The sequence below is a fragment of the Nesoenas mayeri genome (assembly GCF_963082525.1).
Source record: "Nesoenas mayeri genome assembly, chromosome: 2".
In the NCBI taxonomy this organism is placed as follows: domain Eukaryota; kingdom Metazoa; phylum Chordata; class Aves; order Columbiformes; family Columbidae; genus Nesoenas; species Nesoenas mayeri.
The window spans coordinates 117,533,263-117,547,864 of NC_137543.1; the positions used below are offsets into that span (position 1 = coordinate 117,533,263).

The 14,602-nt window shown below is 49.0% G+C and overlaps 1 protein-coding gene across 1 annotated transcript; it reads right to left on the bottom strand.

Moving 5' to 3' along the window:
- Nucleotides 1-718: 718 nt before the first annotated feature.
- On the bottom strand, nucleotides 719-13,939 carry SLC6A20 (solute carrier family 6 member 20; the record flags this gene model as incomplete). Its single annotated transcript, XM_080364185.1, has 11 exons — nucleotides 719-856; nucleotides 1,771-1,936; nucleotides 2,277-2,436; nucleotides 3,141-3,345; nucleotides 3,816-3,978; nucleotides 5,316-5,557; nucleotides 5,946-6,056; nucleotides 8,302-8,529; nucleotides 9,141-9,232; nucleotides 9,889-10,029; nucleotides 13,819-13,939. 11 exons carry the CDS (start codon nucleotides 13,937-13,939, stop codon nucleotides 719-721), a joined length of 1,767 nt encoding a protein of 588 aa, XP_080220311.1.
- Nucleotides 13,940-14,602: the final 663 nt, after the last annotated feature.

The window sequence follows — 14,602 nt, forward strand, 5'->3', positions numbered from 1 at the left end:
TACTTAAAGTGCATCCCTAGAAAACACAAAGTACAGCACAGTGCAAAATGACATACCAGAACTGGAAGTCTATGTCTTCTGGAGAGAAGGGAACTTTGCAGCTCATATAAATATATATAAACTGCTTTGCTGGACACAAATACAAAAGCAGCAGTGTTGGCCACCTTTATCTTGCATACTGTCCTGCTGACTTTTTCCCTTGTAGAAAAGGGATTATCACATTCACATTTCTCAAGACTTCAGCTGTTTCATCTGTTGATGAAATACAGATGTCATTTCAAATACTGTGCATGGCTTTCTTGAATGGTGAGGCTACTTGCCAGTACTTTTGGAGCAGGAATGTATTTGGTGGCTGATGTTTCCACATAGGCAGTGCTATAACACAGTGGGAAAGAATCACCTAATGTGTGATGGGTTGAGATGCAGGTTAATTTTTGCTAGCTAGTGTTTTGTGAGCTGCACTTCTGTTTCTTCCCCTCTTACAGCGGCCATAGCAAAGCTTCATCTTTTTACAGAAGAGCTTTTTTTTTTTCTCCAAACCACTGTGGAACCTCCTCAGAGCACTTTTTGGTCAATATAGCACCCACGATGCTCAACTCTATAAGTAGCTGCTACAAATAATGGTTGCTTGCTGTTTTCCAGAAGCGCCCAGTCACTGATGATGGGGGCAAGATCTTCCCAAATCCAGCTGTCGGATTTTTCATTTTCATGCCACGGTTTAAACACTTTCCCTCTTCAGTCTCTTCCTCACAAAAGTCACTAGTGCCCCCAGGGGGATGCACACTGTGGATGCTGCCACCAGCAGCCCGATCATGGCGCGGGCATAACCAGGGTAATCCTTTGTCACCAGCTGCCCCTGCAAGAGAGAGAAGCATTGGGACTGTGGGATCCTCACTTGTCAGCGTCCTGTGGGCTGGAGCAAAGCTGCCCATTTCATCGGGACATCCAAGGTGCACTTGGAGGCTGTGGCACCCCTGACTGTCCTCTGTGCTTTGCTTCATCCAACCATGGAAGCTTAAAATCAATAAGAACAGAGCTGCTGACAGAAATATTGGGGAAAATTTTTCTGTAAGCTCTGGGAAAGAGCGAGTTTTGGCTCCATTAGTGTTTCTTAATGAGGCAGCTTGGCACTGACCGCTGTTGGGTCTCTGCATTCGTCTCTTGGAGCCTGTGGGCTCATGCTGACACCCCGTCAACGGGCCAGGCCCACTGAGGGTCCCAAATCAGCAATGACATGAAAACAACATGCATAATTTGTTTCTGTGTGCTAGGAACATTTCCACAAAAGGTTACGAAACCACTGACTACTCACCCAATAGTAATTCTTCTGTGATAAATACACAGTTCAGCATTAGCACAGAAGTGTTTTGGCCACAAAGAAAAATGTATATGGAAATTATGAAAACTATTCCAGCAGCAGCTCAGTTCTGTTGAAATACCACTAAAATTTCATTCAAAATGCTACACTTTGAAAGTAATTTTTCTGTTTAAACTGTATTTTTCACTATGATATATGGGTCTTCAACATTAATAAAATTTTACCATTCGAATGGGCTGATTAAGAATTGCGAAGGGAAATGAGTCCATTTTACAGAACCATGGCATCATTGTCACTAGGTCAAGTTTTCCCTTTCCACAAAATGAAGGGATGGCCAAACCCCAGCTGCAAGCTTTCAGAAGTCAGTTTTGTGGAACAATGCAGTTCGGAAGGAAGGCTACGTCCTTTGCAGGAATTAAGGAAAATTAAAAAACAAAACCAAACCAGTTTACCTGTGTGGCGTCCCATGCTTGGTATTGCAGCGTTCCTGTGAGGATATAGTCGGTGAGATAAAATATAAATAGGCTTATAATGAGTAAAGGACTAGCAAAAGCCCACATAATTTTCCAGTACCAGTTTGGCTTGTGTCCAATCATGGTGTGAAGATCTTTCTCAAATCTGTATTAAAAGCAAAACAACAAAAAATATTTTGAGAGCAGCTGTATGTGTTCAATCAGTACCTTGAGCTGAGTTCCTTCAGAACCACCTACAGAATTAAACACACAGGATGGGAAAGGGGAGTGTAGTTGTCCAGGAGACAGGTGAGCAGAGAGGTGTTGTCTGAAGCACTGGCTGACCAGGATCATATAGCAGGGGTGAAATCAAATTAAAAAACAGAGAGCAGGGCTTCCAAGAGGATCCCAAAGTGCAGAAGAGGAGCTAGAAATAGGCACAGCGGTTGGCCAGTGGTCACAGCTCTGTTGTCCCGCTGTGAATAAAGGAGCGTTCAAGCTTTTACCTTCTTATCCCATAGATGTAACACACGGCAATGGTTTCTACCAGCACGATGAGCAGCAGCGAGAGGGTGGCTGCGTAGTCGTTGAATATGTCAAACCAGTAATTTCCAGCCTCCGTGGTGAAGATCAGGCCAATGACACAGTTAATGAAGCACACAGCACCTGTGTGGACAAAACCAGGACCCTGCTGTTACACCTGGAAATGTGACTGCTTGGAGGAAATGTACTTGTGGCTAAAAATCTGATGGGATTTCTGCTGATTTTTGTCAGGGAGCAGCTTTCTGGGAGGAGAAAGATGATTTTTTTTTTTTGCCCTTTGGAAAAGACGTGGCTCTGTGGGTGTGAATGTGCTGGTGTATCCTTAAACTGCTGCCGCTTAGACCTGCACAGCCACAGCACATCAGCACAGCAAAGACAACCGTCTCGGCCACAGCCTTGTCGTGTGTGTGTGCAGCACCTGCTGTTGCTGCTGGGCACCCAGTTAAAACAGGTTTTAAGGTGGGACAACTGATTTCCATGCCCAAACGGCAGCACTTATCATTTTTGGCCAAAGACTGACCTGGTTCAGGAGCCACTCACTGCAGGTGTCTTGACATGTCTCCTGGACCTTTGAGTTTCACTGGTCAGTAGCCACCAGCCTAAAGGAGTTGGAGTGTGTTGGGAAGCCCACAAATGCACCACCACGAGTACCCTGGTGCTCTGAGAGCTCCCGAGGGAAGGCTCTATACAGGCTGGGCAGGATTTCCCAAGGACAGACAAACCCTTCCAGCAGCATATTTGCTCCACCTGAGGTCAAAGAAGGACCCTCCACGGCTGCGGGACACCAAAGCTTTCGCACACATGAGCTGCTCGTGGCAGGTGCTTACCTGAGATCACCTCCTTGGGGAAACGGGCAGCGATGGCCCTGCTGTCGGTCAGCGGCGTGAGGATGGCAGCGGTGTTCCCCAGCATGCTGCCAATGCCCAGCATCAGCAGCATGATGAAGTAAAGCACCGAGTACAGCTGAGGCACCTCCATGTTCTTGATTGCTTCAGAGTAGACTATAAATGCCAGTCCTGTCCCCTGGACAGCCTGCCGGCGAGAAGCAGGGAAGAAGTGAGTTATGGGAAGCTCCTCAGCTTGGTAAGGGACATAAGAATAGGCATATATGAGACTGATCCTCCACATTGACAAAATAGCGGTTCTGCACAGCAGAGGCAGATGAGATCTTCACCAATTTATTCAAATTGGATAGAAACTGGCACAGTCGCACTCGTAGCAACAACATTTGTTCCACATCTCTGCAACCTGTCCTGTCCTGCAGCTGCAGCCAGCAGCCTGGCTGCATCCCCACCTGGCTCAGCTGCTCACCAGCCAAGCGAGCCCCTTGTCAGGCTGAGCCAGTGCCCCTCGCCCCATCCTCAAGTGCAGAAATGAGCCCCACCACAGCCTCCAGCCAGGGAGGGGTGGGACATGGCCACGTGGGGCTGAGGGGCTGCCTGGGCTCAGTGGGAGAAAAGGCACAAGTCAAGCCCAGGCAGCAGCACAAAGCGGCAACTCACCGTGTCGAGCTCGGCTTCCAAGCTGCAGTTTTTAACCTGCGGTGATAACTGGGCGTATTCCTGTGGGTGGGTGGCCATGAGGTAGTCTTTCATCTCGTTGAGGTTGTCCGCTGTTAAAGAGCCTTCCTCCAGGTCAAAAGCGTTCATCAGCAGCAGGATCACCCTGGGAAAGATAAGGGGAATTCAATGTCTTTCAGGACAAAGTATAGAATTGGCACTGCTTTTACACCCTGTTGCGGTTTATCCCCAGTCAGCTGCTGGGCACCACACAGCCACTTGCTTGCTGCCCCCTGTTGTGATGGGGGAGGAAATCAGAAAAGTGAGAAAACTCACTGGTTGAGATAAAGACAATTTAATAAGTAACGCAAAAGCTGCACACACAGCCAAAGCAAAACACGGGATTCATTCACTGCTTCCTGTCAGCAGACATGTTCAGCCATGCCCAAGAAAGCCAGGCTCCATCATGTGTAAAGGCTACCTGGGGAGACAAAAACCATCACTCTGAATGTCTCCCCCTTTCTTCTTCTGTCATACACTGAGCATGACGGCACATGGTCTGGAATATCAGTTGGGGTCAGCTGTCCCAGCTGTGTCCCCTCCCAGCCCCTTGTGCATACCCAGCCTATTTGCTGGTGGGAAGGTGTGAGGACCTGCAAAGGCCTTGACTGCTTAATAACAATGAAAACATCAGTGTGTTATCAACATTCTCCTCATACTGAATCCAAAACACAGCACTACACAAGCTACTAGGAAGAAAATTAACTATACCCCTGCCAAAACCAGGACACACTCCATCCCCTCCTCTATCAGTCCCCATTCAGGGACACTGTGATCTCCCTGGGTGGGAGCTGTGGCACTTCCAGCACAGTGCAGACACAGGTGACCTTCTGCTCATCTCTGCTTCAGAAGGAGCAGCTCCTGTGCTCACGCTGGTATTTGGGTATTTTGGGTGCTGGCCTGTGCCGGTGGGCATCCCCTTTGCCCTCTGGTCCCACATTCGTGCCCCATCAATTTAACAAGCCTTTTGGGAGTGAGCAGCTTGGCTTCCTCTCTGATGAGCAGATAGACTGAAAGCTGTAAAAATGTGAGTAAAAGTATAACTGCTGCAGGCCCAGTGCCAGGGACCACATGTGAGCTTGCTGCCTCGGGGCAGGATCCTGCCGGCTGCTGGTCATCTCCGGAGCATCACCGCCAGGGAGGCCGAGCTCCTGGCACAGGGCGAGGTCTGAGCATCACTGCATTTTATCAATTATACCCCCTCACACCCCCCCGCAAAGTGTGTGCTGAGACCAAGGTGCAGGGGAAAGTGCTGCTGTGACTTGCCCAAGCAAACTCATCCTCTTGACCTGGCCCAGACCTGGAAGCAGCACCCAGGTGTCAAAAGGCACACCAGCTCTGACTTTTCATCTTTGCTTTCATGGTTTTAAATTGAGAGGGTCCTCCTCTCACCTTTCCCAGTACAGCTTGAGGTGGAAAATAAGTGAAACACCAGGCTCTTACTTGTTTATACAGCTTTCGTAGTTAAATGTTGCCTTGAAGCCGTAGATGGAGAAAGTCACAACGCTGGCAAAGATGGATGTGGCGCTGTTGATCAGCGAGACGATGATGGCGTGCCTCTCGCAGTTGTTGCTGGCATCATTGTAGCTGGCGAAGGCGATGAGGCTGCCAAAGCCCAGGCCCAGAGAGAAGAAGATCTGCGTGGCGGCGCTGATCCACGTCTTGGGGTTTGACAGCTGCTCCAACTGCAAAAACCGGATGGGGAGGGCGGGAGTGTGAGGCTGTGCATGGGTGCCCAGCACTGCCCCTTCCAGGCTGAAGGGATGGAGGTGGGGACAGGCCCCTTCGTGGCCTCATTTTAGCTCAGGGCTTTTTTGGGGCAGGGTTACTGCTCAATCTGCAAGTATTATGTTGCAGCTTATGTTAACGGGCAGGTTGTTTTCTGCAGAAGAAAGCAAGCAGCTTACGGGTAGTATGGCAGAATAGCCTTCAGCTGCTCCCAGCTGGGGTTTCCAGCTGCCTGACCTAAGCTACTGCTGCAAAAATCCAGCATAAGGAGAGCTGACAACTTTTAAAAAGCTATATGTTTGATAGCTAACATTTCATGAAAAATTCAGCATGTTTTTCCTCTACCTTTGGTGTGAACATGTAGATGAGCCCGTTCACAGCTCCGTGAAGTGTTAATCCTCTGATGAGGTATATGATGAGAACGCAGTATGGCAAAGAGGCTGTTACATACACGACCTGGGGGAAGGAAGGGAAATACCTTGGTGTAAAGAATACACAAAACTGATAATAGTAAATTAGCTCTTTCTCACGTTGCTTAAATAATTTCCATTATTTTTTTTTCTACCTTGTATTAATCTTTAAAGAAATATTTTCAGATAAATCTAACTTTAGATTTAGGTTTTAGGGAAGCAAGCTTTTATTAAAAATAAAAACCTGTGCTACTGCTTCCAGGCTTTTCTCTTTGATTTTAAAAATAAAAACAAGATTTAAAGTATTTACATCATTTACAAACTCAGTTGTGCAGCATTAAGTGGAGTAAGTCGAGTTTGCAACCATCTGTCAAGAATGCAAAGGTCATCCATCACCTGCTCTAGGAGGAAGACGAGCATGCCTCATAAAAGGTCAAAAATCAAACTTGAAAGAAACTATTTTAATTCAGGTCTGAAAAAAGACATTAGCTTAATGTAACCCAGATGGGGAATGGGGGGGCGGGATTAAATCTTTCGGTTGTCTTACATGAGCTTTGGATCAGATCCCTGAATTAGAACCTAAATGTCCACATTGGAAAAAAACACTTGTGGGGAAAAAAAGATAATCCAATCACCTTCTCTTTGCTGGGGTGTCCTCCAGTGGCTCACCCAGAAACTTATATAAAAACTAACTCCCCCCAAAAAAGAAGAGAATCAGCCAGTTAATTACCAAGTATTCCTCCAATTGGCAGCTGCCAGCCGTGCCAGCTGGCACCTGCCTTGCCCCATCACACACCTGGAGACACGGCGTCTCCACCTTCCCCAGCAGGACAGCCCTGCGCCCGCTGCACAAACCCCCTGCTGTGCCTGCACTAGGGGAGCAGGGGAAGTCCCAGGTGACCCCCTAACACCTCCCTTCCTTCACGATGCTGTGTCAGTGCTCCTTGGCTATTTCACACAGAATCAACTGGGTTGGAAAAGACCTCAGAGATCATCCAGTCCAACCCTTGGTCCAACTCTAGTCTGTTTACTAGATCATGGCACTAAGTGCCATGTCCAACCTCACTTTAAAAACCTCCAGGGACGGCGAGTCCACCACCTCCCTGGGCAGGCCATTCCAATGCCTGAACACTCTCTCGGTAAAGAATTTCTTCCTAATATCCAGCCTAAACCTCCCCTGGCAGAGTTTAAGCCCATGCCCCCTTGTCCTATTGCTGACTGCCTGGGAGAAGAGACCAATCCCCACCTGGCTATAACTTCCCTTCAGGTAGTTATAGAGAGTGATGAGGTCACCTCTAAGCCTCCTCTTCTCCAGACTAAACAACCCCAGCTCCCTCAGCCTCTCCCCATAGGTCTTGTGTTCAAGTCCCTTCACCGGTCGTGTTGCTCTTCTCTGGACCCGCTCCAGCACCTCAATGTCTTTCCTGAACTGAGGGGCCCAGAACTGAACACAGTACTCCAGGTGTGGCCTCACCAATGCAGAGTACAGGGGAAGGATCACTTCCCTTGTCCTGCTGACCACGCTATTTTTGATACAGGACAGGATACCATTGGCCATTTATTTGTGTCTTTTTTGTCCCCAAAGCCAGCTGCAGCAAGTTTAGGAGGTTATTCTTAGTTTACAGTCGCTTGGGTTTCTGTGTTCAGCTAAGACGATTTGGGGATTACAGCCCTCAGCTCGCTGCTTAGTGCAGCCTCAGCTGGGACATTGCTTTTTTTTCCCCCCCGCCTTCCTCATAAATTCTGCTGCGAGTAAAGAGCGAAAATGTCCAGTAGATATCTCTTCTTTTCCTTGCAAAACCTGAGGAACAGATGTCCCCTGACACAGCTCTGCTGCAGCAGGTGACTTTCCACAGGGCCAGCAGCCTGGTGGCTGGTTCTGCAGCAGAGGTGGCTGCTTTTATAGGACTTGCCTAGTTTGGGGGGGGTGGGGTTGTGTGGGTTTTTTGGTTGGTTGGTTTTCGTTTGTATTTTGGTTGGTTGGTTGCTTTGGCCTTTTTTTTTTTGTTTGGGGCATTTTGTTGGTTGGTTGGGTTGGGTTTGGTTTTGGGGGGGCGGGCAGGCAGGTTTCTCTGTGTGTTTTTCTGTTTCCTTTTGTTTTAATATCACTCAATGTTTTGGCTGAGCCTCCCTCAGTCGCAGCTTGCCAGGCTGGCAGAGACAACGGCGCCAGTTCCACGGGGGAGTGATGCCATAACCCCAAGCACCAGCAGCCACAGCCCCGCTTTTTGGCACTTGTCTGTCCTCCCCATGTCCCCCTGGGGCTCGGCAGGGCTGCACCCGCCTCTCACCTTGCCAGTGGACTCAGTGCCACGGAGGATGCAGAGATAGACCACCAGCCAGGCCAGCGTCAGGCAGAGCGCCTGCTCCCACTGGATGCTGCCGCTGGTCTCCAGCGATGGGGAGATGTTCAGGGTCTGCCGGTACCAGAAGTACTGGGTGGACGATGTCTTCTCGCACTCCTCCTCGTAGCCTGTGTGGTTGGTGTTCAGGGGGCAGGTGGCCCATGGCAGGGGGTCCTGTGAGGGAGAAGAGGGGTGAGCGCCTGCTCCCAGCATGGTGGGTAGAGCTGGGGAGCCCGTGGGGGACAGAGGGAATGAAGATGAGGGTGGCTTTCTGGACCCTGGGCTTGCCTGTGTCCACATGGTGCTGCCTGTGTCTGACTCTCTCCCCTGGGGACGACCCTCTCCCCAAGGACTGATCCTTTCTGACTCTCTCCCCAAGGACTGAGCTTCTCTGACCCTCTCCCCAAAGACAGACCCTTCCTGCCTCTCTTCCCTGGGGATGACCCTCCTGATCCTCTCCCCCAGGGCCCAACCCTCTCCCTTGCTTTTGGACAGACCCGCCCCAGAGTGCAGGATACCATGGCCACCAAGGCACCTGTAAGCAAGGCACCATGGGGCTGGCCTTGACCTGTGTTTTGAGAAGAAACTCTGATGCCCCTGGGGATCCCCCAGAGAGGGAGATCCTTGACTCATTTTTTCACCCCAGAAAAGCCCTGGGAGGGTTTCTGGAGCTTTTGTTCCTCCTCAGCTGATGACGGTGCCGGGCAACATCCAGCACTGATGCAAAGCCACCATGACCATGTGGCCACGGTGGGGTCAAGCCGTGCCACTGGGCACCCACGCACCTGGAAGGAGTGGAAGAGGTACCAGAAGGCCCAGGCGTTTATCACATTGTAGTACATGGAGAGGAAGAAGGAGACAACGACGCTGGCAATGCCTGTGGGCATGGAAGGAGGCATTCAGTCAGGGACGAAACCCCAAAACACCCAGAGCTCTGTAACACTTTGGAGGGGCTTTGCCTCTGCACAGTGCATGTCGTGGCTGCTGCAGCCTCCTCCTTCTCCCAATAGGGCTATCCTGCACTAGATTTTATACTTTAGCTCCTTGCGGGGTGAATATTTAATATATCATTAAAAACAAAATGTGCTTGTAAGCAAATTAGAGATAATTTGGGCTATCAGGATAATTTAATAACTTAATGTAGCTAAGAGTGGACATTACTAAACGGTAGGCAGCAATGGAAGGAAATTATGACACCATTTTATCACTCAATATTAAGCTTGTGAAGACGATGCTCTTGGGGTCAAGGGCCAGTGTGGGCAGCCCCAGGGGCTGGGCTTCACACTGCGATATTTGCAGTCTGCCTGAGGGCAGGGAGACTCACACCTTCATGCCCAGGGACCTGGTACGGTGAGCCAGGGTCTGGCCCTGATGTCCTGTGGGGGACGGGGTAAATGCTTTGCTCAGCCTGGTGGGACACAGTGAAAACACAGTTCCCACCCGGTTTCTTCTCTGAAAAACAAAGCTCTCTGTTCAAAAATCACCCAGTGGTCCCAAAGAGCTTGAAAATAAAGATGGAAACTGAGAACATACCGACGCCGCAGAGGTAGGGGCTGATTATTTTCCAGGCGCCGATGCTGCCCTGACGCATGCGCTGCCCCACGGCCAGCTCCAGGTAGAGCAGCGGCATCCCCTCGGCGACCAGCATGATAAAATACGGGATCAAAAAGCCACCTGCAAGAAAAACCCAGCAGACAGCCTTCAGCAGACCTGCAGCATAATAAACACCATGGTCAAATCGCTCCACTGGTGTCCCAGCAGGTGGCTGGAGCTGGGTCCTGTCCAGGCACTTTGTTTATAGAGGGCACAGCAAAGCCCTGAGGGACATCTCATGGGGTTTCAGGTGGCATACCAGATGCTGGTGGGCACCAAGCACCTGGGCATGGGGAATTTTCCACATGCACTTGGCAGCGCTGGGGTTTCTGTTGTTAAGCTGTGCCGGTCATGACAGCGGTGCAGTGGGGCTTCCCAGGTGCTCCACGGGCTGTTTGAGCAATGTTCGGGGCTGGGGCTGTTAAAGGGTAACTAACTGCCAGCCAAACCTTGTAGAAGATAACGAGAGAGGACAAGAGAAAGATTTACTTTGTGTGCGGTGTTCTGTGGCAGAGACAAAGTGTTCAATGAAAAAGCAACAGCGACATCGTTGCTGAATAGAGAGTAAACATATTGAAGTCTGGCCTGGCTTAAAAAAAACCAAATAAACCTACAAAAAAAGTCCTCCAAAACTTCATGCTGAGCCCTCAGACACCAACAAAGTGGTGAAGCTATTTACCTGGGGTCCCACCTGCAGGAGCGGACCCTGGGATGGAGGCACATGGCTGCCTCCTGCCCCATGTCTGCTCAGCCTTGCTTCCCCAGCACAGAGAACCACAGGGGTGCTCCTGCAGAAGAGCAGCAGCAGGGACGGGTGGGCAGGCAGCAAGGGAGAGGAAAGTATCTTCCCACCCAGCAACCAGGGTGCGCTTCGGCTTAAACTGCTGCTGCAAAAAAAGAAAATACCCTCGTCCTCGCCCTGGGACTTGCTTCAGAAAGAGCTGCTGACTGAGTCAAAAACGGGATTTTTGTGAAGGCTTTCCTGCTTCCCTTTTTACAGAAAGCCAAAAATATTTACGTAAATATCCCTTATTTAGGATTTAATCAGTGGCATTAACATTCCTTGCAATGGGCTTGATGCAGCACCACAGAGGAATGAACTCCAGGCAGCAACCGAGGCAAAGAACTGGAAATAAACACTGCACAATAATGCGGTTTATTCTGGGAATTAATTTCCCACCTCCTGGCTCTATCATTATTAACAACCCCTTTGTTAGTCTGTTAGATAACTTCTATGCCACAAGAGAGCTGTCGGAGGTTTAAGAGCTCCCACAGCTGCTCTGTCCCACTGGGATGCGAGCTGCCCCAACAGCCACCGAGGGGAGTTTTGTTTTGTCCCACAGCAGGAATCAGCATCAGGCCCTTTGCAAAGTCTTTTCCACCCTGCCAGCATCACTGCCATGTGCTTGGCATTGGCTGGGCCACCTTGCAAGGAGAAGGAGCACCTCCAGGCTTGCTCTTCTCTCTCATGTCCCTCCCTGCCCCCGGCTCTGCATCCTGTTTGTGCACAGATCTTGCCACAACACTTCTGTTTCATAAAGGATAGAACCAAAATGCCTCACAGAAGTGACTCAGGGCAGCTGTACGAACCAGCTCCTTATCCACTGTGAACAGGACATCTCCAATGACCAGGCCAGACCCCTGCAGCTGGCACAACATATGGATTGCACCCCAGGTCTGGTTGAGACACCAGGCTTGACCAGTGGCATCCTCACCTCTGCTCAGCATCCCACTGGTGCCCAGGGGCTTCCTCACTCGGGGCTGAGAGCTGCTGAGCACCTGCCCTGCTGTCAACCCATCTCAGTGTAGTTTCAGCCTGGCCCAGCCTGCTGACGGACAGACTAACCGCACCTACAAGGTCTGAGTGCACCTTGCTCTTTGCAGGTCAAGTTCTCTGGTGATGAGCAAGGAGAAGGAGGCAGTATGTTGATAAATGGAAAAGCATGAGGTTGTAAATTGTGCAAATACCATGTTTATGAGTATCATCAGCAATAAAGGCTCTATTGCTCTGCCAGGCACTGGCTCTGTGCTTTTCTGCCAGGAAGATGCCAAACAAGTAGCTGGCATCCCCCACTAAGCCCTGTGTCTGGCATATCCAGCTTTTAAATTCCTGAAACGATGTTTTGTCTGCATGGATTTGCAGACCCCTGGAAAGCCACTGAATCCTTTTTAAGAGGGCAGTGAAAAACAATTAAGAAAAACAAAACCTGCTGTCAGGGGGTTTAGTTTCACGGTAGGGACAGCTGCCTTCCCCCTTGGAAATTTAACAAGGCAGGACAAAGTAGGAGAAATTACACTTATAAAAACATGCTTTTCAGAAAAGACTTGAGTTTCTTGAATCTTTTTTTCTTGTTAACCAAGTGTTCCCCTTTTGGTTACATTTCAGACCATATTTACCATCTACTACACTACTAGTGAGTGACAAGAAGAGGGTAAAGCCACACAAAGACCCCAGTGTCTGAGTTTTGCTGTCCTTCAGGATGTCTGCCAAGACAGGCTCCTAGTGAACTAATCACATGCAGTTTAATTGTGTACAGAAACACTTGCATTTTAAGCCTTGTGCTAGAGTTCTGCGTCAGACGTGAAGTCCTTACCCTCAAAAGTGTCTTTGTAGAGGAATACACCCCGAATTGCTGCACATCTATCACTTCTGCTATCTGAAACATCTAAGAAAGCAGCACCTGGCTTCTACTGCCATTTCACCTGTGTATCATCTGGATTTTTCTAACCTGGTCCCACAGAGCAGCTCTGGTGCTGTCCCAGCACTGAGATGGTTTTGCAACAACCAGCAAGAAGAAACTCCTACCACCGCATGTGCATTTAAAAGCAAGATACAAGTCAACAACCATAAAACAAGTGAAAAGCACTTAAACATCTCTGTGTGTTTCTTCCTGAAAGGAGGAAAAGGTGGAAGCTGACCAGAAGCAAATGAGGCAGATGCTCATCATGTCACTTAATGCACAACTGAAACTGGTCCAACACCACAACAGATGCAGCACAAGAAGCAGTATAAAACTGCGAGGTCATATAAAGAGAGGCTCTTTATAAGGATCCTTCAAAATGTGGTCATTAACTAGTGGTACTTGTATGCTAGAAAAGATTATTAGTGTTGGGTTTTAATTAATCTAATTAACTAACTTTTGATTTCTAAGGAAAAAGATCTCTGGCTGATATATGATACAGACATCATCTTTCTCCAGTTTGGACCTGGGAGTGATGAACTTTCAAAGAGCTTTTTTCTTTCTTTAGCCCAAACCAATTTATTTCCTGTTTTCAAAACTTCCCAGAAGACTTTAGCTGTGGAATGCCTGTTGATTAAGAAGTTTCAGCCAACTTCAAGGCAGATTTGCAGCCAAATTATCACCCCCTAAAGTAAGATTTTCTATAAGAGACAACACATTAATGACAGCACCTTGAAATGATACAGCTGATCCTTAAATTATATCAGCATAAGCATTTCCCTTTCTCAGTATGTTCCAAGTAACTAACAAGGAGCTGAACTAGTTTCTGATGCCTTCGGAGTGGTCCGATGGGGCAAGAAAGTGATAAATTAATACCATGTGGACTTATATCCAGATGTAAGTCCTACATCCATTCTTTCTACAAAATGTGGGCCCTCCCACTGTTTCATTGCACCTCCAGGAAACAAGTGCCACTGTATTGGGGCAGCTGCAGGTAAAAGCCTTACGCTAAAGAGTGCGTAAAATAAAGCAGCAATAGAAGAGATTGCACACCAACAAAAAGTCTGAGCTTCCACTCTGCCCTGGACCCCACAGGGTGGACAAGGCATTTGCATGGACAATGTACTTTAGGATTTAAAGCTTGCCACACTCCTCCTTGAGGGAAGCAAGAAACATAAGCCACACTTACCTCCTCCGTACATCTGACATAAGTATGGAAACCTCCACACGTTTCCCAGCCCCACAGCATAGGAAATGCAGGCAAAAATGAACTGCAGAGAATTGTCCCATAGCGGCCGGGATTTCTCCATTGCCGGTGTGGAGCCTTCCTGCCTTCACTCTTTCAGGTGCTCTGCCAGCCCTGCCTCGCACTCCACGCCAGCCCGGCTTGAAGGGGAGGGAAAGGCGGAGGAGCTATGCTTGCCAATTCCTATCAAGCTTTTTAATTACTAATCTTATTAACAGGCACATACTGAAGTAGGAATGCTGGTAAATAGATTATAGACACACGGAACTATAAAATTGGTACTTCGGGTGAATAGCTGCTTGGGTTTTGATTGGCATTTCTGGGAAGGATGTAAGCCCAGGAATTTTTGTCAGCTCACATGCTGACTTGACACAGGGAGGAAATAACACTGGGGCTGCAGCTTGGTTTTGGGAATGCAGAACTCTTCACCCACAGGGCTCTCTTCCCTGGGGGTGGCATTTGCATGTGTGAGGCACCAGCTTGGATTTGAAAGCACAGTGATGGGGTTCCCACACCATTAAGACTAAGGTTAGTAGCTGTCAGAGCTGGTTTTTATTCCCAGTGTCCCTTGCCCTAAACATGTTCTTGGGCATTGCATCACTTGCACCCTGGTGCTCAGCCCAACCAGGCCTGAAACAGTCCTCATCAGGCATGCAGGTCCTCCGCCTGCTCCAGCCCTGAGTACAACGCTCAAGTTTGAGGCTCCAGGAATACCACTCTCCCTCCA